The 22307-nt window shown below is 49.1% G+C and overlaps 1 protein-coding gene across 2 annotated transcripts in view; it reads right to left on the minus strand.

The window, feature by feature from the left end:
* Nucleotides 1-21804, minus strand: part of LOC147623807 (glucosidase 2 subunit beta-like) — a 29963-nt gene extending 8159 nt beyond the window's left edge. The window contains exons 1-11 of one of the 2 annotated variants that reach the window (XM_086820432.1): nucleotides 21541-21804; nucleotides 21134-21247; nucleotides 20506-20601; nucleotides 20040-20279; nucleotides 19340-19506; nucleotides 15366-15669; nucleotides 15101-15208; nucleotides 14812-14913; nucleotides 14572-14629; nucleotides 14389-14457; nucleotides 14168-14255 (exon numbers count right to left, since the gene is read on the minus strand). In XM_086820432.1, coding sequence (XP_086676558.1) covers nucleotides 14168-14255; nucleotides 14389-14457; nucleotides 14572-14629; nucleotides 14812-14913; nucleotides 15101-15208; nucleotides 15366-15669; nucleotides 19340-19506; nucleotides 20040-20279; nucleotides 20506-20601; nucleotides 21134-21247; nucleotides 21541-21643 — 1449 coding nt within the window. In that variant the 5' untranslated portion in view covers nucleotides 21644-21804. The remainder of the gene's footprint in view (nucleotides 1-14167; nucleotides 14256-14388; nucleotides 14458-14571; nucleotides 14630-14811; nucleotides 14914-15100; nucleotides 15209-15365; nucleotides 15670-19339; nucleotides 19507-20039; nucleotides 20280-20505; nucleotides 20602-21133; nucleotides 21248-21540) is intronic. The other variant, XM_086820434.1, reaches the window with a different exon arrangement.
* Nucleotides 21805-22307: the final 503 nt, after the last annotated feature.

Consider the following 22307-nt stretch of genomic DNA (forward strand, 5'->3'; position numbering starts at 1 on the left):
TTTTTCCCTCTGGAGGACTCCATGGAAGCCGCTCCGACTAACCCTGCCGATTCCGGTCTCCGTCTGGAGTTCACAGCTGAAGATCTTCAGTTGTTTGTTTCCACAGTTTCCGCTCTTGAGGCCTCCTCCTTGGTCTGCAAGATAGTGGGTAGCCGTCCGATGCGGAGAGAGCTTCGCGACCTTCTGCAAGGCAGCCTTGTTGGCGTGCCCGCCAAGATCGTCAGCGTGGATTTTTTGGGACGTGGCTACTATCAGGTGGATTTCGAGTCCCCACAGGCAGCTCAGATGGTGCTGGCTCGGAGCCCCATTGCCCTCCGCTCTTCCCGGGCGTTCCTGGCGCGATGGACTCATGGTTTCGACCCCGCTTCTGACCCGCTAGCAGGCGCGACAGGTTTCCCCGTCACTATCTGTTTTCCTGGACTCCGTAGGGAGTACTTGCCCCTCTTGTCATCCATTGGCAAGGCGTTCGGGCAGGTGGTGGAGACGCCTCAGACAGCGGCTTCAGTGATTGCTCGGGCAGCAGGACTCCCGGCCATTCGGGTTGTGGTTCCGTCACCGGAGTCCCTCCCGAAGACGATCCTTCTCCCTTGTCTTTCTGGAGGACATATGATACAGCGCGTGGAGTATTCGGGCCTCCCCGGCCAGTGTTACATATGTCGGGAGATGGGCCATCTCGCACGCGCCTGTCCCCGCAAGGGGGCTCATCCTTCACGTTATGCCGCCTCCGGACCCCCTGCAGGAGACCCGAGGGGTGGCCATCCACTTCAGAGACCGGACATCCCTGGCTCGTCACAGCAGGCGCCATCATCTGACGAGCAGGCCCCGGCGGAGGATGCCGCGCAGTCCTAGGAGGCTGGCGGATGGCAGGAGGTTCGCCGGCGGAAACGCCCGGCCCGCAGGGACCGTCGTCGCAGACGCCAACAGGCAGCACAGGCTGGCGGACAGGCGACTCCGGCTGGCGTACAGGCACCTATCCGCACTTATGCTCCTGTCAGGGATAGGCGGCCAGCAGGTCCCACCCCGATGGACGAGGATTCAAACTCAGTGCCCGTTGAGGCCGCTGGTGGAGCCTCCCACGTGGAGACCCCGCTCCCGCCTCCCCCCGCGGGGGGCCCCCCCCCCTCCTTGGAGCAGATTCCTGAGGATCCTGGGCCGCACTCTTCGACCCCCGGCTCCCCTTCCCCTCACCCGGAGAGCACTCCTTCCACCCTCCCTTCTCCCCCCCCCAGCCCCCCCTCTCCCGCCTCCCCCGGCGGCCCCCCCTGACACCTATCCTCTGGCAGATGCCTCTCCATCCTCTCCTCGCTCTCCCCCCTCCTCGCCACGAGCCCCCATCCCTCCCTCGGCCTCTCCAGGATACTTCGCCAGACCACCCACTGCCCCGGGGCAGCGCAGCTGGGTAGGCCAGAGCTTAGTCCAGCGGCTGTTCCACCGCCACTCCGGGCCGGTGGAGATGGCGATCCTCGCCTCGCCCGCCACAGAGTTCTCTCCAGCCTCCCCTGGGGGGCCCCCGCGAGTGATGGGGCTACCAGTGGATTACGGTTTTTTCAGGTGCCTCCAGCTGGATGCTGGCCCGTTCGAGACACTGGTCGCGCCCTTGCGAGTTTGCGTGGTGTGCCATCCCTCTCGTTCTCCCTCTGTGGTGAGCAGCATGGTGGCTTTCTCCTTTCCTCTCAGTGTTGCCCCAGACACAGCATGGGATTGCAACTCTGTAGAGGAAGTTTTGCGTGATCAGATACTGGAGTTTTCTCACCACTTCAGTGACTTGGGGCTCACGGACCTATTGCAGACCCGATTACACTCAGCCCGCATGAGCCTGTTTGGTATAGGAGACTGGCGGGCGGATCCGGTCCACACCTCAGTTGAGGCGGTGCTTCTGATTCTCCTCCATGCCGCCCCGAGGGTGCAGCCTACCTTTAGATACATATATGCAGAGGATTGGTCTCACGCCTATGCCCTGGACAGGGCGAAGGCGGAGTGGGGCTGGACACAGAGACAGGTCACCCTCTTTTTGGAGAGACTCCGCACCCGGACAGACAGTGATTATTCTCCCTCCAAGCCGGCGCCCAAGACTCACAGAGTGGAGGGCAGATCATCCGGGCCAGCTGAGAGGGGTGAGCCAGTGGAGGCTGCTTCACTTGCCATAGCTCATCCATGAGGATCCTCTCATGGAACATCCAGGGTCTCGGTGGACATCGCTGCTACATTGGCCGGGGCAGACTTCGCCAGGAGATCCAGAGGGCTCTCGTTGGAGGACCCATCGATATCCTTTTCATCCAGGAGCACCACCTTTCTGCCGGGCGTACCCGCACCTGCGGGAAGATCTTGCCAGGCAGGAGTCACACTTTTTGGTCACCGGCATTTGGCTCCCAGGGGAACCAGGGTGGAGTATGCATCTCAGTCAGCGAGCAGCTTCTATCTGAAGTTGTGGACTCTGGCATTCTGGTCCAGGGTCGTGCGCAGTGGATCATCCTTCGGGTTGGGGAAGACCGCATTGGCTTCCTCAACTTCTACGCCCCTAATGGGGCGACCGGGAGAGCCGAGTTCTGGAGCACCATTAGGCAGTCCCTCCCCTTGGCAGACCACTGGTGCCTCGGAGGGGATTGCAACATGCTGGAGGATGCAGAGGACAGGATGGGGGGCAGCCAGGAGACCATTCATGGGCCGGAGCTAGCTGCCTGGGAGGAACTAGTGCTTCAGGTGAGAGGCCAGGATCCGTGGACTCTCCCGGAGTTTGGCAGGTTGCAGGGGAGCCTATCTTTCTCGCGCTCGGATAGACGGGCCACAGGGGTTAACCTATCCCGCATCGACAGGTTTTACATTGATGAGTGGGCCTGTGATAGAGGTGGCACAGTGGGCATACTTGCAGGCTCCTCGTTTTCAGACCACTATCCAGTGCTTCTCCAGATCGAGGACCCCACGAGAGGAGAGCAGGGCCAGAGCGTCCGGATTCCAGATTGTCTCATAGAGGAGCCCGAGATTGCGATCAGAGTTGAGCAGGTCTGGCAGGAGCTGCAGTTCAGGAGAGGATCGGCAGCCAGCGATCTTGCCAGTGGCTTGCAAGAGATTAGCCAGATGCTCAGACAGGCTGCCTTGGACCGGCTGGAGGCTTTCAGAGAGCAGGAGAGGAGCCTACGGAGGAGTCTAGCGTCCCTCCAGAGACTCCAGGAGAGGGATCCTACGAGCCCTTGGATCTCAGAGCAGATGGAGTCAGCTCGCACGGAGATCAGATCCATCGAGGAGAGGAGGGTGGAGTTCCGATTCCATGCTCGGGCTTCCTTTTGGACACAGGCTGGGGACAGAGTGACTCGAGATTTCTTTGAGGCGACAGGGCCTCGCTTCAGACGAGAGGGTCTCAGGCGTCTCCGGCAGGCTGATGGCCAGGTTGTGGTGGATCCCCCCAGGGTTCGGGCTATAGCCACAGATTTTTACAGGGACCTTCTCTCTGCTGAGCCAGCAGATGACACGGTGAGAGAGGCTCGGGGGGCAGTCTGGAGCTTCACGAGACCGGTTGTGCCGGCCCATTTACAGCACTCCCTTCTCTCCCCCTCTCGGATACGGAACTGGAGGAGGCTCTTCAGGCATTACCTCGGGGCAAATGCCCAGGAGAGGACGGTCTTTCGGTGGCTTTCTTCCAGAGGTACTGGGGCCTCTTACACAGGGGCTTCAGATTGGCATTCCAGGAGATTATGGAGTCAGGAGTCATGCCGGACAGCATGGCTGAGGGTTTGATCCACTTGATCCCCAAAGAGGGAGGAGACAGACTAGAGATTAGACAGTGGAGACCGATCACCTTGCTAGGCACGGCCTACAAGGTCCTAGCTAAGGCGATCAGCAGGCGGCTTCAGCCTCACCTTCCGGACATCATCCACTCCACGCAGACTGGCTTCATCCAGGATAGGAGCATTCTGGATAACATTTTCTCCTTCTGGGAGGCTACGGCTCTGGCTAGATTTCGGCAGGAGGATCTGGCAGTGCTCCTTCTCGACTTCGAGAAGGCATATGATCGGGTGGACTGGGCCTTCTTGGAAGGCACTATGGAGAGGATGGGCTTCCCCCCTCAGTGGATCCGTGGGGTCTCTGCACTCTACTCATCGGCTCATAGCCAGGTGCTGATACAGGGCGTGCGCGGAGAGAGGTTCCAGCTCTCGCGCTCGGTGCGGCAGGGGTGTCCCTTAGCGCCCTTTCTTTTTCTTTTTGTGGCGGAGGCCATGAGCACTTTTTTGACGGCACAGGATACAGGTTTGCGGGGCCTCCAGCTTCCCATCCGTACCTCGGAGGAGCTCCTAGACTCGGAGTTTGCAGATGACACTGCTGTCTATCTTCAGGGAGGTGAGGAGAACCTCCGCCGCTTCGCCTTAGCCATGGACAGGTTTTGCAGAGCTTCGGGCGCTTTGATCAACTGGCACAAGTCGTGTGGGCTGTGGGTCAGCTCTATGCCCCCCCCGACTTGGAGGCCAGTTGACGGTTTTCAGTGGCTGCCCCCTGGCACTACAGTGCGTTATTTGGGATGTTATGTGGGCATTGACATATCTCCGGAGCAGCAGATAGCCCCCCTTCTTCTGAGCATTCGGAAGAAGCTTCTGTATTGGAGTACCGCTCGTTTATCTCTGGCTGGCCGAGTAGTTGTGGCCAACCAGGTTCTGCTTGCTACTATGTGGTACATCACTTCCTGCTGGGCCTTCTCTCGGGCATGCATTGGCCAGGTGCAGCGGCTCATCAGGAACTTTCTTTGGTCCGGTGGCGACGGGCGGCCCGCCAGGGCCAAGGTGGCATGGGCGGTGATCACTCAGCCGAGGGAGAGAGGCGGCCTGGGCATTGTTGATCCTATTTGCCAAAGCCGAGCATTGCTTGGCAAGTTGGTAGTTCGTGGCCTCCTGCCAGGCGCTGAGCCGTGGAAGGAGTTTCTTGTTTCCAGGATGCTCAGCCGCACCCCTTCTCTTAGCGGCCCCTGGACCCCCAGCATTAGGTGGATCTTTACAGAGCAGCGATCCAGAGGAGTGGGCCTTGGCTTCGAGGAGCGTTTTGCAGCTAGCCTTCTGAGGGCCTGGTCGCATCTGAGGCCGTCACTCTTCCAGACTCCTCCGGGCACCGATGAGGAGCGCCTGAGGCAGCCATTGATCTGGAACCCCTTGATTCGACTTCCCAGTGGCCATATGGTTGGATCGCGGTCTCACGTGTCGTGGGGCCCGTTGAGCTCCGGCCCAGCCCAGTCCCTAGACGACTGGATATGTTTTCAGCAGCTGCCTCTAGAGGCTCAGGCGAGGAGACTCAGTGGGATGAGGGGCAGAGAGTTGATGAGACAGGACATTGAGGCGGCCATCCCCCGGGAGTGGCGGACCCCAGCACAGGACCCTCCACCTCCACAGTGGATGGGTGTCTTTACTCGGCATGAGATCCTTCTAGCAGTCTGCGGCACAGCGGAGAGAGTCGCCCCACTCACTTTCGAGGTGGGAGAGGGTGGCCAGCTTCAGAGGACACGACTAGATTTGGATGGGCTCCAGGGTTGTATTCTTCAGAGGGTGCGGGTGGTCGGCTTTCATCAGAGACAGTGGCATGTAGACCCCTCACCGGCCTCGATAGGGGAGGACTGTTCTTGGAGATTATGGGCTTGGGACAGCAGGCCTCTTATTCGCCTTCAGTGGGATCCAGGTGAGTGGTTTTGGCGAGATCCCTACTTGGCCCCTACCAGCCCAGGCATCCCCTTTTTTCAGTACACAGCGAGGCTGGGGCGGCGGATTCAGAGGCACAGGATAGCGAGCACCCCGGCGGCGGCCGAGCATTGGCGGCGACAGGGGCTCTCCCCTGCCTTTCTTAGGGACTTCTGGCAGCGCCTTTGGGCCAGCTTCCGGCCCCGGAAGGTGACGCTTTTTCTCTGGCTCACAGCGCATAGAGGACTGGCTGTGGGGGCATGGCTAGCTTTTGGCACACACCCAGCGTCCTGCCCTCGGTGCGGCCATGCACAGGAGTCGCAGCGGCACTGCTTATGGGATTGCCCACAGGCTCAGCAGGTCTGGCAGCGCGCTCTCAGGATGGTTTTTGCAGGCTCACCAGGTGAGATGCTGGTGACGTGGGGTGCGGTGGCTTGGGCCACGGACAGCGGCCCGGCCCTTGGATATGAGGACGTCCCTGGCAGCGCGACCATCCAGGTCTCTGACAGGGCGATGGCGGTGGTTCCGACGCCAGACTTCTCTTCGGCGGCCCCTCAGGAGGGGGTCGGGCACAGATGGGAGATGATCAGCAGCATGACGGCTTGGCACATATGGAGAGCCCGATGCAGGGAGGCCATTGACCGCCAGGCGACTCCACCGGCGGAGGTCATACAGGCCCTCTGGGTGGACATCATTCACACCTTGAGAGGACACTGGGGGAAACTCCAGGGCGACTCGGATCGCATGAGAGGGCGCCGCAAGGCTTTCCTCCGCACTTGGCACCCTGGCCCTTTCCTCACCGCGAGGGGCGAGGATGTCACTTGGCACTACAGGCCTCCAGTCTGGCTTTTCTCACCTTCCATATGTACTACTAGGTAGCCCCCCCCAGAGAGCGGCCAGCCACGGGGGTGGAGCTCAGGAGTTCACTGTGTTTTATCCCTCCTTGCGAGGTGAGCTTTGTAGCCTTATGGCGTTTTCTCATTAACTAATAGAAGGATCTTTTTCCCGGAAAAAAAAAAAAAAAAAAAAACAAACAAGTATGCATCATTCGCGTCTACTGGGTACTCCAAGTACTGGGGCCAGGTAGTTTGGAGCCCAGTGGACTATCACATGCCATAAATCCAAGCATTGTCCACACATCAAAAACAGCACACAAAGTCAAAGAAATTCAAACATACATCAATATGCAGTGCACAAGTAATAATCCTCCTATTCATGGATTGTCCTGTCTGGTTTCATTGGAAACTGTGCTGAGCTATCTGGCTCTGGAGGGAAACCGCTCAAACTATCGCTCAAGGCCATCTAGTCACTAGGATCGCCCGAGAGTTTGCCCAAGGCCATCTGGTCACAAGAGTTCATCAATAGTCATCTGGGCTATCTGGTCGCATTGATCGCCCCACTATGAAATCCAATACAGTCATCTGGGCCATTTGGTTGCAATGACCGCTCGATTGCGAAGTCCAATACAGTCATTTGGACCGTCTGGTCACTAGAACCACCCGATTGTGAAGTCCAAGATATCTGGCATCGTTGCCGTCCATATACAAATCTTGTTCTGGCATCGTTGCCGTCCAATGGGTCATATACAAATCTCGCTCCTTGGGCTATTGGGTTATCGTTGCCACCCAAATCAGAGCATGTCCAAATAATCATTATATAAGCAGAATAATGATCAATTCGAGTCCAATATATATACAAAGAAGAGGGCTAGAGATACAATCTCTCCCTCTTGAATCTGTCTTCATCACAAGACGTCTATATCTACACTTCAAATACATTGGACCAACCACTTTCTCATAAGCTCGAAGTATATCTGGATAGTCGTTGAAGTACTTCTCTGGCATCTAATAGCGAATAATTCTCGAATTCCAAGAGAACTTTCTGAACACTATCTTTCCTCTTTGTCTCATAGAATGAAACTCAATCTGTTCTGGCTCTTCCTCCCCTAGTGGATCCTCCAATTCACACTCCTCTGGGGGTAACCTGTACATGGTTCCAATAAACTCTCAGGGAAGGCATTATGTGTCGTCCAATGATTTGAAAGCTCCAACCAATGACATACATGGTAGATCTTCTTGGTTTCCTGAAGAGATCCATATACCTGTTAGAAGTCGTCTCCTGTCTTTCTTGAGACACCAGGGTCTCTGTTGTGGGTGTGCCCGCCCATTATAGGTGTTTTCTCATTTTTCCTCACTCCCCCTATTTTTCCCCATATTTTTCCCATTTTTTCTTGGCCTGGGGTGACAGTCGTGTGCTGGCAGCCAGTTGTTCTCTTGTTTTTCTCTGGCCGACTGTACCCGACCTTGGGACAGTGCTGGCCTACCCTGTTTGTGCTGGCCGACTGGCCTTTAGAGCAGGTCATGGAGAACTGGACCCAGTCGGCTGCCTCTGGAGCAGGCCGACTGCTGCCTGGGGTCCATATATAATGGACCCCCCACTCCCTTGCCATTGTATCATTATTTCGGGATCTTCTTTGTGTATATTGAGCAGAGTTACACACCTCTATCTCTCTCCCTCTCTTGTGCTGTTTTTCTGCACTGCGTTTGCTCGTGTTCCCAGATTTGGTCATCATCTCCGCTACGTATTTTGACATAGTATTAGAGCCCTAGGCTCTTGATAGTTCTTGGGATTTGTGTGAGCAAGAGGGGCCCGGGGGAGGGGGACTGTTGTGTTGTTGATTGGTGGAATGTTCGGGAAGAGGAGAAGCAAGAGGACGGCGGGCTGATTTGCTGGACAGCCACTTGCAGGTGTAAGTTCTTCTTTGTTCCCACCCACCCACCCACCCTTTTTTCAGATTACATCCCCGCAATGGCAGATTTGTTAGAGATGGGGGCTGAGAGGCATGTGAAGATCCCTACACTCCCCACGTTCCCGGTGGACCATCAGTTGGACGACGGGAACAACTATGGCATATGGAAGGTTATGATGGAATCTGTTTTGGAGTCTTACGACCTTGCTGATTTCATCGTTGTTGGGGTTCCAGGGCCGGAATTAGAGGAAGGGGAGTTACCGTCGATTCGTAAGGACCGAGAGGCACAGGCACAGTTGTGGGATCGTGTCAACGCCAGGGTCCATTCATTTATCTTCCTCAACTGCACACCGCAGGTAATCAATCATATCAAGCATATGACGCTGGCCAGAGGTATATGGCAGCATTTGGCTTCTCTTTATAACAGGGTATCGCCCATGAAGAGGATTTCCTTGGAAGTACAGATGCGGGTTATGAGCCCTGCAAAGTCGTCGACGATGCGCGAGAATATTAACAAGCTGCAGGCTCTTCAGCACGAAGTTCTCTAGGCTGGGAAGGAGATATCGTCGGAGGACATGGCCATACCGTTGCTGTCGCATTTGCCCTCTCAGTACTCAACATTTTACTCGTCTTTGATTACCAGTGTGGCAGGCTCAACACCATCACATGGGAGGAGCTTGTGCCCATGGTCTTGGACCAGGAGAAAAGATTCACGAACCCTCCATAGGGCGGAGGTTCAGAGGCCTCAACTGGCCAACGGTCGAAAGGCCGTAACACAGGCAAAGGGAAGGCTTCATCGGAGAAGTCTTCTGAGACGAAGTCCGACGCTGACCGCGAGAAACTAAAGACAGGAGGACCTGTAATGATTGTGGCGAGAAAGGCCACTATTGGAGGCAGTGTCCTAAGCGGAAGACCGAGAAGGGTGAAGATTCCTCAACAGCAATCATGAAGACTCTGGCTTTTGTGCACTTGGAGGTGATGGACACCGATGTTTCATTTTCTTCAGGCAGGGAGGAGGTTGGAGGACTCTCCGCAACGGATACTCGGGAGTGGATTCTAGACAGTAGTGCTTCCAGGCACATGACTCCTTCCCATTCAGATTTACAAGATCTCTGCAGGTATTTTGGTCACATTCTTACTGGGGATACATCCACTATCCCAGTTCACAGTGAGGCCATGTTGGAGATAGTTCCCGATGGCAGAGGGGGGAAGCATTCCTCCCAGGTGTTGTATGTTCCGTCACTTGGTTTTCATTTGTTGTCACAGGTTTGCAAGACTAGCGTACGGGTGGAGAGTTTTGATGAGCATTTTGTTGATCTCCGAGACAAGGCAACAGGCCAGGTGGTTTGGGAAGGCGGAGTGGAGAATGGAGTTTACAAGCTTTCAACGCTCTCTCCCAGGTCCTCAGTTTTGTGATGAGTGGTAGTCTGGTAGTGGCCACTTAGGTGTGGATACGCTGCAGGTGCAGGCTTTCCCGGACCAGATGGTGGATAGCTTGCCAGGTGATGGCAGCAGTTGGCAGGAACTTTCCAATACTCATGTTGGTGGTTCTTATGTTTGTCAGTCAGAGGAAACTGAACAAGTAACTTATGCTCTGATGTCTCGTAGTTTTCGGGACAGAGAAACTCCTGTAGATGAGGATGTTCTTTCCACGGGGACCTCTTGGAAAGCCAAGCAGGTGGCAGTTGATTACTTGCAGAAGGAGGTGAGGCTTTGTGGTTCCGGTTTTAGAGGGGGTGGTTGACAGGTATCAGAAGGCCTTGCATGGTCTTCAGCAGGTTTCCAGGACTTGGCTTCCCACCGTAACAGGTGTTGATCCTTGTCTGTTGTGGGTGTGCCCGCCCATTATAGGTGTTTTCTCATTTTTCCTCACTCCCTATATTTTTCCCCATATTTTTTTCCCATTTTTTCTTGGCTTGGGGTGGCAGTCGTGTGCTGGCAGCCAGTTGTTCTCTTGTTTTTCTCTGGCCGACTGTACCCGACCTTGGGACAGTGTTGTGTTGGCCGACCCTGTTTGTGCTGGCCGACTGGCCTTTAGAGCAGGTCATGGATAGCTGGACCCAGTCGGCTGCCTCGGGAGCAAGCTGCCTGGGGTCCATATATAATGGACCCCCCACTCCTTTGCCATTGTATCATTATTTCGGGATCTTCTTTGTGTATATTGAGCAGAGTTACACGCCTCTATCTCTCTCCCTCTCTTGTGTTGTTTGCTTGTGTTCCCAAATTTGGTCATCATCTCCGTTGTGTATTCTGACAATACCATCATTTCCTGACTTTAGCAATCCAAAGATAAAATCCATAAGAATACTCTCCCATAGAACATTCAATGGGTACAATAATCCTGCTAGCTCTTGTCGATCAAAACTTAACCATATGACAAAACCAAACATTCTCAAACATATTACTCAATGTTCTTTCTCATACAAGGCCCAATAAAAGTAGCTTTCCAAAGCTTGAGTTGTGGTCAGTATGCTTCTTTGCCTATGTATGGTGAAGCATGGCTTTTCTTTGTTCAATTTTGGTCTCAAATCCTGTCTCATATAAACGGGTTTGCATCATAAGACAACCCTTCTTGATGACATAAGAAGTCACCAAATCTCTATTCTACAATCTGTTCCGACACATGTTTGAAATCCTCTTTGGTAGCATAAGGATCCTTGATCAAAGTGAAATCCATATGGTAACCAATAGAAACTGCATGGCTCAAGGGTCTCCAAGATAATGCATCTGCTACGTTGTTGTCTTTGACGTTCATAGGCCACAGCATGGTCTTCTTGGTTCAAGATTGCTCCAATGCAAGCTCATTATGTTCAACCAGAAAAAGGTTTAGAATATCCAACACGGGTCCTTTGCTAACATAGAGTTTCAATGCTTCAAAGGATTTTGTTTCAACTTAGGTCCACAAAGATCCACGGCTTTCTTTGTCAAAACTTGCAATGGTCTAAAATCCATTGCAAACCACTTGATGAACTTGGAGGCATGATGTCAATATGATGATCTTCCGGTCTCTCTGTCTTCTTGTTTGACCTAAAGAAGCTGTATCTGAGATAGCAGGCCGAGGAATGGCCTCCTTGTTTCCTCCACGGAAAGCACACTTGGTGGCTCTAGATCCTTCTGCAATGGTGACTCCTGTGGCCCGAAGATAGGGTTTGTCAGCTTCATCTCCTTCAGCTTCGGTGGCTCGATCACTGATGAAATCTTCAAACATTTGAGCTCTTCTTTGGTCCTATTAGAAATTCTTTGTCTCTGAGAAGTCGTCTGAATTGCTGAAAGTCATGGTACTCTTCAGATGTCATGGCCACGGTTTCATGAAAAATAGATTAATGACCTTGGGTCCCATCTATTTGCCTCATAGTTTTCCCCATCATTAAGCCCTTGGTCTCCCTCTGTTCTCGACATGGCTCAATCACCCCAAGAAAATTTCTTTAAGAAAAATTCTACTCTGATACCACTGTAAGCCCAGCGGGGCGTGCCGTGACAGACTCAACCACGTATCCAAGAAATAGAGATATAGAGAGAGGGGGAGAGAGAGAAGGGGTTAGGGAACTTTGCATAGTACACCACACTGAGCAGGGAACAGGCCTCGCCTCCTTTCACGAATTTATTCAGGAACAATCCACGGGCACGCTCGCCAGGATCAATACAACAATGAATACAAAAGCAAACAAATATGCCAATGTAGTATATCTAAGTCGATGTTGATGTCGATGTCGAGGCACGAGATCTCTGATGCCGAGCACACCACGAGAATGACCCACCAGAATCTCTCACCAGGCTAGTACCAAATCCAATATCCAAGTCCGAGTCCGAGTCTAGATCCAAGTCCAAGTCCAAGTTCAAATTTAAATCCAAATCCAAATCCAAGTCCAAATCCAAATCCAAGTCCAAGTCCAAATCCTAATCCAAATCGAAGTCCAAATCCAAATCCAAATGTAAGTCCAAGTCTAAATCCAAGTCCAAGTCCAAATCCAAATCCAAGTCCAAGTCCAAGTCCAAATCCAAATGTAAATCCAAGTCTAAATCCAAGTCCAAGTCCAAATCCAAGTCCAAGTCCAAGTCCAAGTCCAAATCCAAATCTAAATCCAAGTCCAAGTCCAAAAAAACTCAATATCCAAACTTCAAGAAAATCCTCAAGAAGCTACTCGAAAAAGCAAACACCCAAATGGCAGATATGAGTGCCTGACTGCCAATCTCTCTACTGAGGATCTCAAGAAAGATATTGGCAGCTTGATGCGGTGGGCGACGGCCAGCTTTGGGCGACAATGGCTAGCAGAGTTGGCGAAAACAGGCGCTGCTAGTGGCGCTTCATAGGTTGAGCAGGCGGGGATGGTGGTGCAACCAAACAGCAGGCGGGTGAAGAGAGATGAAGATGATATCGATGATGAGCTCCTTGCTCTCTTGAGGGTCTCCATGCTCTTCAAGATGATCAACAAGAAAGGCTCTTGTTTCTTTTATACTTGCAGAAGGCCTTGCTTTTTTTGCCAGAAGTGGGCCAAGCTTTGCGTTTCTCTTTTTTTTTAAAACTCTACTTTTGTCTTTTTTTACTTTTAATAATAAAACATCACTCAACTTTAATCAAAGTTCTTTAGTTATGCTTTTCTAGCTTCAGGGCCTTGCTTTTTGACCTTGGAGCTGCTTTTTGGAAAAGCAGCCTTTAGCTTTTTGGTTCGGCTCAATCTCCTCTTTCCAATGGTGCCCTTGGCTTGCGGTCAACTCAATTTGACTTTTTGCTTTTCCCTGCTTTTTGACCAAAACTGGTGCTTTTTCATGAGCCAACTTCAAGATCCCTGTTCCAATGCTTTCATCTATCTGTCCATGTGTTCGGGCATGAGTTCCATCATGTGAAATAGAGCTAGGAGGGCCAAATAGTTACAGAACAAAAGCACCAACATTTGCCCATAGTTGGACTTGAGAAGCAACCCATCCATTGAACAACATTGGGGGATTGACTAGGGTGATTAGGTGAAGTGTTTGCCACTAGCAATTCTGACCTAAAGCACCAAAGTTTGCCCATGGACGAACTTGGGAAGGGTACCTATACATTGAGGTATTTGTGAAGAAACCTGCAAAGGCTTCACATAGCATAAAATCAGGGGCTACAAGATTTAGGAAAGTTGTTGCATTGGATTGTGAATAGGAAGGAGTGTTGGCTGGTATTTAGTCCTAACGTATTAGCCTAACCTCATCATTAAATGCCAGCTTAGTTATTTGTTTTGAGAACACAACAGAAGTATAGGAGAGCTACAGACAATTGTGAACCCTATTGGATAAACAGGACAAGGTCATTGAGTGTATAGACACATAGGGACGCGCTACGGTAGAAGTAGGTGCATGCTGTGACAGAAGATTATGTTTGCCGGTCTAACTAAGGATAATTAGGCACACACCCCCAAGGTTCTCAAAGGATGCCCTCCAAAACTGTTGTCTTTGTCATCCGCTATATATTCCGACCCAATATAATACCACAAAAATCATCTTGTTCTCTCTCATCTTTGCAAGGATCCATGACAAGCTTATTGCACCTATGGACAATTCTCACACCCAGTGGCAGTTTCCTAGCCATGCTGCACTTTTTCAAATGTTGGGCAACTCTGACAATGATGCCAAAGTGTATCGGCACTAGTTTCGTCGATGTGCCCTGCATACCAAACTGGCAAAACTTGGAAGGCATTGGAAGAAGAGCCACACATCATGGAATGCGTAGAGCCTGTCAGAAACTGATGATATGATTGATAAACTACACTCCTCACTGACTGGGTATGAGTACCTTCAAGCTCCGATCTGGACCATTCCAGCACTTGTCACCTCGCACAAATTGCATGCTTTTGTAGTCATCTTTAAAGCCATCCCAATTCCTGCAGATTCATGCTGCTAATTAGACTTCTGAGCAAAAAATAAATAAATAGATAATCTAAAAGAAAGCGTGCTGAAAGAGACCACAAACACATAAGTCATTTTGAAGGTCTTAAGAGCAACATTTATTCCGACCCCAATGTAGTAGTTGAGTGCCCTTCCACCTGCAGCCCGTGTCTATATGGACAGACCTTGTATGTATATCTATCAAGTCATAAGACAAATATTCAGAAAACATATCAGCACAAAACATCAAGTACATATGTACATACATACATAAGACCAAATTTTCCTATCTTTTTCAGCTGTTAAACTTACTTCTTCAGTCGTAGGTCAAAGCATTGACCATAGAGACTATAAAACTCTCCATCTTTTCCTGGATCACCAAAATACAACTACAAGTAATGATTTCCAGTGCTACTCTGTCAGCTTAACTGCACTCGAGTTTTTGGTTAACCCCATGCAAGAGCACTACTTTTACTTCAAATGTTACACACACACACACGCACCCCTGCGCATGCACACAGACACACTATTCACATGGGTGATTTGAGATACCGAAATCCTGCTCAAATTTTTTTTCAAGATCAGAGATTTTGGACTGTATATCGCTCAATTTTGAGGTCAAATCCTGATACTCTTTCCGTACACGATCAGCTTCTGTGAGAATTACCCCATTGAAAACTATTAAGCTCAAATAAAAATTCTTGGAACACTAAAGACCTCCATAAGATTGGAAAATATTCAAGCTGACACATTAATAGAATAATAGCACTTTTCAACAAACTAGCACAATGCAAAGAACACTCCATTACCAACTTTAGAGACAAGGTAAGCTCAAACTTGCCTGATTTGTCCACTGGTGATCTGGAGAGACTGTAGAAGCTTGAGAGGGCCTTGAACCCACCCTTTAACTTAGTCCATAACCAGGGACCTGCATGTGAAGCCTCATCGCCTACATACACATACAAAACAAAAGCATGAGTGATTGAGGAGCTTCCACCGTAACCAATTACTGAATAGCCTAGGTGAAATTTTATTGCTTTGTTTTGCAGTAACAACTTCACTTTGACCATTGGGAATACTATGGAGGTGCATCAAGCTGATTATACCTGTAGACCCAAATGCCTCCATTGCCTCAGTCTGTTCATCTACACCATCGCTCTCGTATTCTTTATCATCCTCATCCTCTGTAGATACCTTGCCTTCTTGCTCATGGTCTAGATCCCCATCACGGACCCTTTCTGAGTCAGCATCATAATCATCCTCCACTCCCCCTGCCTCTTCTTTCTCAAGATTTGGGTTCTCTCCAGTCCAGCGAGACGCTACAAGACGTCCTAACTCCTCCTTTGACAAGCCCTCACTAGTTTCCTCTTCTGATGCATCACTTTCTTTGTCATAGTTGTGTATCTCTTTCTGTTAATCATTTAAAAGTTATCACTAAGTGTACACACAACTATCTTATGGAAAACTTTGTTAAAAATCTAATTAGCAAATCAAGGAGGGGTTTGTGTGTGTGTGTGTGTGTGTGTGTGTGGGGTTGGGGGGGGGGAAGGGGGGGGAGGGGGGGTTAGGACTGAAAGCAGACAGAATCCATAAACATAGTCCTTGTCTCAAGCATTTGTGATACACAATACTTCAACCGAAAACACAGGTATGCAGGCTGTTACATCCCTAACTAGGCCAAGTCTAGTATTAACTTAGGATCAGATTGTTAGCAGTCATCTCCTGTCTGTACCATATTACTCAGTAGGGAGTAAGGGCCTCTGTTGTGGGTGTGCCCGCCCGAGTTAGGAGTAGTCTCCATTTTTCCTCATTTTTCCATTGTTTTCCCAGTTTTTGCTAGTAGTGGGGGGACTTCCTGTGCTGGCCGACAACTGTGATGCTGGCCGACTGTTCTTTTCTGCTGGCCGACTGATGATTTGCAGTCCTGGACATCTCTGCAGCCTGTTGGCTGTTTTTGGGCTGGCCGACCAGCAGCATAGGGTGGCATAAATACCACCCTTGCCCCCCACTTCCATATTGTACCAGATCTTGATTGTATATAGCAGAGTTTATACAGCTTCTCTCTCTCTACACTTCTGCGTTTTCTTTCTCGCAGCAGTTGTCTCATTTTCCGTTGTGCATTCCAACACAGGTGGCCTATGATCAATTTGACTCAGGTTAGGACTTAACCAGGCTCAGGGGTTGATAGAACTCTAGTCTGGAGGCTAGGACTAGCAAGGATAAGGTCTAGATAGCCTTGGGTCAGTTTTTTTTTTAAAGGGCAAAAAGCCTAAGAATAGGGTTGAGTGCTAATAATAGCTAAGGCAAAGTCTATAAAGAGAACTTAGGGCTCAATGCTCAAAAAGGGCTACCCACATGCGGAGACGCTTGCTATGAGCTTGCTTCAGCATCCAGCCTTCAATTGTGCATCTCCCTCAGCAGAGCAGATCTGGGTGTGCATAAGGCTATCCAAAGTGGCTTCAAAGTTGTCTTCAACCCACTTGATGGTTCAGCAAACGTCTAGTCTACAAAGTCCTTGCGTTTGGAAGTCTCCGTCAATCATACTCGGTAAGTTCTCTGCATTGTAGCAAAAGTTCTCTAAAGTAATAAAGCAAGTACTCCTGCTTGCGGAAGGGGGCCCTTAAGTGGGCATATTGGGACCCAATCTGATGTTCTCTGCTCTCTCTTTCTCTCTCTCTCTCTCTCTCTCAACTCTACCTCCTATGTATAAAGATAAAAATGGATTGCTTCATGGTCACTAACATAAAGGTATTAAAAAGGTCTTGCTGTGCGTTACACGATCAAGCCAATTGCATGTTACACCCGCTACGTACTAGAAATGAGTGGAACCTGTGGGGTACTTGTGATGCCTATGATGAGGATTAAAGCCTTATCATTCTTCCATACGTACATCTGGCGATTGCTCCAATCCCTGTTAGGCTCATGTCTAGAAATCACGCATGAAAGCCTCCTTCCAAATCACTAAACTAACACTATGTGCTACCACCACAACTCTATGATTCATGTCAATGCCAAAACAGACTAATGCCCTATCGAATGGAGTCAACTTTAAGTGAGTTTGCTAGGCAACTCGCTCGAAGATAACATCCTCTATATTACCCAAATCAAACAAGAATGACACTTGAGGAGCTTAGGTGTCTCCTCATCCTGGACTAGATCACTAATGGAGTTCCTATCCTCTGTGATGGCAGGCAATATGGGGGAACCCCCTCTTGCTTACCTTCGTGCTCCTAACTGATGGGGCTGGTGGGAGAGCCTAAACTGGAGGATCATGAACCACTGACGCTGCGTACTTGTGGGAGTAGCTGACCTCTTAGGGCACTCATGCTTTGGATGCTCCACTGTATGACAAAAGAAGCACCCCTCCTCCTGTCAATATCGTTGTACCTCTGAAGGGGACAATCTCTCTCCTAAGATGCCCTAACTAGCTTTCTGGTCCAAGGTCGACTGTGGTTGAGCCCTAAAAAATTGGCACCACTGGTGCCAGAGGACTAGGCGGAAGTCTGGGAGGAACCTTGCCCCTGGGTCTTACTGCCTTTCCCATGTTGCTTGTTACTCCCACTGGAAGTGGACTTGGGGTTGGAAGATGGATTTTGCTTGGGCTTGCCATACTTCTTCTCCATATTCTAAGATAGCTCCACGGCAGTTGCCAGTGTCTAAGGATTCAGACTCCGAACATGGTCTAAGCCATACAAAAAGACCCCTAACCTACCTAAGCAGGTCTCATAGTGATTGGTTTATCAAGGAAGATGCGTATCCATAACTTGCCACCCTGACGAGCATAACGCGTTATCCAACATCTGGAGTTGAAGCCCTAATTGGGTGACCTTGTTTGCATAGGCGAGGATGGGTTGCAAGGCCTGCCGTAGGCCCCGAAAGTTGAAACTCATCTCCCAGATGTGCAAGGTATTGAAGAACCGAGTCTTCAGGTCCTCCACAAACCGAGCCCACGCAACCACTTCAGTCATTGGATATTGGTGTCTTGACTCGACTAATCATGCCACCATTGGTTTGCATCTCCGGAGAGGTGATAGCGGCAGCTAACAAGACGCATTTGTCCACAATGGCCTATACCGACATGTGATCCTCTGACCCCACGTACACCGAGTGACAGGTGTCACTACTGAGCATGCATGATCCCTTTTGAGAACCAGATGCCCAGATCTCAAAGGCTTCATCACTCCACCTGGCAGTTGCAGATCCAGGATATCCTTGGAGGACATGGCGAGCTCCCCTCATACAGGGAAGATGCTATGGCAGCTTTGCATTCTATTCGGGAGGAGGATGGTATCACTATAGTCTATATGGTGACACATTATCATCATGCAGCATCACATGGCTACTTTAGCTTACGTAGCTAGTTTCCTATAGTTTTTTCTTTTCCATGGTTCAGTATTCATCATAGATACATTGTACTACCTTTTTGGTCTCATATACCCTCTACCTTTTTTGACGACATTAATCTCTCTCTCTCAGCCCCTACACGGCAGGGAATTACTCTCCAGAGAGCAGAGACACTTAGAGCCCGCAGGAGACAGAGGACACCTGGCTTTCGGACACCACGCCTATACCAAAGAGAGATGACAGAGATCAGAGCTCAGTTTCACAGAGAGGGTGCGGAGCGACTGGCTCGCTTCAGAGCACACCCAGGCATGTTCTTCAGGGAGCTGTGGACACCCCCTTCACTGATGTATACCATTTTATACCCCCAGTATGGTACAGGATGGAGCTAGCTAGGTTGCATATCATGATTGTATACTCCATGCATATAGCTTTGCATTCTCCTAGTAATAGAGCTCCATCCCCTGCACACCCAGATTCAGCTTTTTTATTCAGTACTTTTTCATTTTGTTGGGATGACAGAGGATACCCCATACAGGTACTCCGATTTGTCTCATAGGCCGAGTTCGGTCTTTTGGAAGACGTTAATAAAATCTTTCTTTCTTTTTCTCTCTCTCTCTCTCTCTCTCTCTCTCTCTCTCTCTCTCTCTCTCATAAACTTTCTTGTGATTTGCAATTGTTCCACTAACCAAAGAACTCTGGCTTGTGTTAAAGCTCTCCACCAAACCTGGGACCTCACCTGTTCTTCAAGCCCTGGGTCATGCTCCGAATCTTGTTTTTCTCCTGTAGTTTGTGCTTTCTCTTCTTCTATAGCCTCTTGTGTCTCTGCTTGTTTTCTTGCTTTATCCTCTTTCTCTCGATCCAGCTTCTCCTGCATCTCTGCCTTCTCAATTGCTTCTTTCCTTGCTGCAAAATAGACACAGCAGCATTATAAACAACTCTTTGATCAGCTAATCTGTTTCAGTACTCGCACACTAACTTGAACAAGCCAATAATGCAATACAAAATCCCCAAGTATAGCTCTGTCCACTATTCCATTATCAACGTCTCTTTGCATGGTATCGGCTTAAAGCATACTTTCATGACAAAGTCAGCCTTTGTATGGACACCTTTGCACTTGAAGTCACTACAATAAAGCATTCAATGAGGCAAACACATCTTTGGCCTAGGGTTTGCACGAAGTGACCAGCCAATACATTGCCACAAAAGCAGCACAGCAACGAAAGCCATCTCCAATCTGTCATTGACCACATCAAGATTGCCATCATGATGCTGCCTACACAGCCAAAAATGCCACTTGAATGCCTGTTCTCACATCATGCGGGTATAAGGATGTTCTTAGGCTTGAGGGCTTGAGGGCTTGACCTGTACACACAGAAACACACCTAAAAGACAATTAATGCCTCATGTACGTAGACATGAGATGTCTTGGTTTACACCTTTAAGCTTGTGGACAACGTCTTTCAGCTTCTTCTCTTCCTGCTTCAGGTTTGATAGCTCCACTTTCTCCTTTTGAATCATATGTTTAGCATGCTCGACATCTCGTTTTCTAATTTCCAAGCCCCCTTTGAAAGTTGAGATTCTTCTTTCCAGCTTCTCCTTCAAAACTTTGCCTGCCTCTGAGCAAGTATTGGAGCACTTTGCCTTCCCATCATATTCATCACTTCCATCACAGCAGTCTGGATTCACAGAACATTGGTTAAGATAATATTACACCTTGCAAATAAAGGAAATTCAGCTGTATGGCAGGCATCTAGGCCCGGGTGAGCAATCTAAACTGGTTGTAGCAGGGGATTAACATGGTAGAATGCTATGTCTCACTTCCATGGTCCAACACCACCTAGAAATTACAGTGTTATTGAAAACCTACCAATTTTTCTTGATCCACAAGCAATTGATCCTTACCACAAATGCCATCATTGACTCTTGAAGAAAATATCCATAAAGATGTGTGCCCTTTGTTCTTACAGTAGAACTTTCCATTTGGGCATGCAGATGTCCCTGCCAACAAAATATCAAAAAAATTTAATTGACAAACTTAAGTGAGAAGCATTTGACTAGTTTGATGTCACACGTGTGACTTAGCTTGATCAAACATACTGCTTCAGATGACAACAAAATACTGCATAGAAAGGGGATTCACGTGTGTGTTTTGAACCAAAGGTTATATTGTGGCATCTCACTACAAAGCACATGTACAAAAAGAGAGTGCAAGCTGTTGAAGTGCAGGCAATTCTGTCCTGCAGGTGGTGTCTTGCTGTGATTCGCATGTGTGCAGATGTGCAGTGATGCCATACACATGCGTGCAGATGTGCAATGTGTTGAAACAGCAGGCAACCTTCCCCCCTGCTATGTAGACTTCACAATGCATGGATACGCAAGGTTGTCAACCGTGCGTCTAAGTTTAGCAGGTAAACAGACCATTTTCCCTACTAATGTTCACAGCTTTGTTGTGTTATAATCATTGAAGATACACATCAAGATGTTTCAATTTGCCTTCAGTTGATTAAATGAGTAAAAAGTAACATCTTACCAGGCTCATCCGTCCCATCGGCACAGTCACAGTAGTCATCATTCAGCCGCTCCATGAAAAAACTCTTGGATCCATCTTTACACCATATGGTTCCTGTCTTATAGTAACCTTCCTCTGCTTGGAAAAAACAACTCAGAATTCAGGGAAAACAAATGCATGCCTTCATGACCAAATTTAAGCAGCACTCCTTGTTAACCAAAAAAAAAAACAAATCCATGGAAAAACTAGAAGCAGAACTAAACTACAAAGCTCCTTTGAGGCTTTTTTTATATATATATAAATATTTGGCCTGTGTCTTTGTGACTGTAAAAAAGTAATTTGATGGGAGGGGAAGACTTTGGACTGAGACAATAAGAATAATTTAATTATATTTTCGCAAAATAAAACTCATGGAAGATATGGGGTACCTTGAGGGGAGATGCCTCTGAAGTTAGTGGGCGCTGGAGCTGCCGGCAGCACGGCCACAAGCAAGGTGTGAAACAGGAGGAAGGACGGGGCGAGGGCGCCCATGATGCAGAGATCGGAGCAATGCTGGGCGCAATCAAAATCTCCGACACTAGAGAGAGGAAGGAAGAGAGAGAGAGACTGACTCACAGTGACACTCTTGGAAACTTAACCATAGTTTGACCTCTGTTAGCTTAACCATAAATTCCTCTTCTTTTAGCGAGAATGTGTGTGTATGTTGTCTATGTGCATACACCCATATATGTGTGTGTCTCTCGCATGCAATTCTATGTCTGTGTCACATGCTCAAACATAACCCTCTCTCACACATATACACGTGCACATGCACTCTCTCTCTTCTCACACCTATCTTGCATTCACACATAGAAACTCTCTCTCTCTCTACACACATACACTCTCCACATGATTGTGTGCATGCATACGTATATGTGTGAATATGTTTATATATAATAGCATTAATATACATAGAAAATCTCAATCTCTCTCTCTCTCTCTGTCTCTCTCTCTCTCTCTCTCTCTCACACACACACACACATACCGTTCACATGCACGTGTGTGATTGTGTATGCATACGTATATGTATGTAAATGTGTTTGTTTATATATAATAGCAGTAGTATAATATTATTATATATTTACTATATGTATATTGATTTATATATCATTCTTATATTATATTATTAATTATATATTTATATTAGATTTTTATG

This window comes from Cibotium barometz, chromosome 26, assembly GCF_041138505.1.
Source record: "Cibotium barometz isolate CiBa-2024 chromosome 26, ASM4113850v1, whole genome shotgun sequence".
Lineage (NCBI taxonomy): Eukaryota > Viridiplantae > Streptophyta > Polypodiopsida > Cyatheales > Cibotiaceae > Cibotium > Cibotium barometz.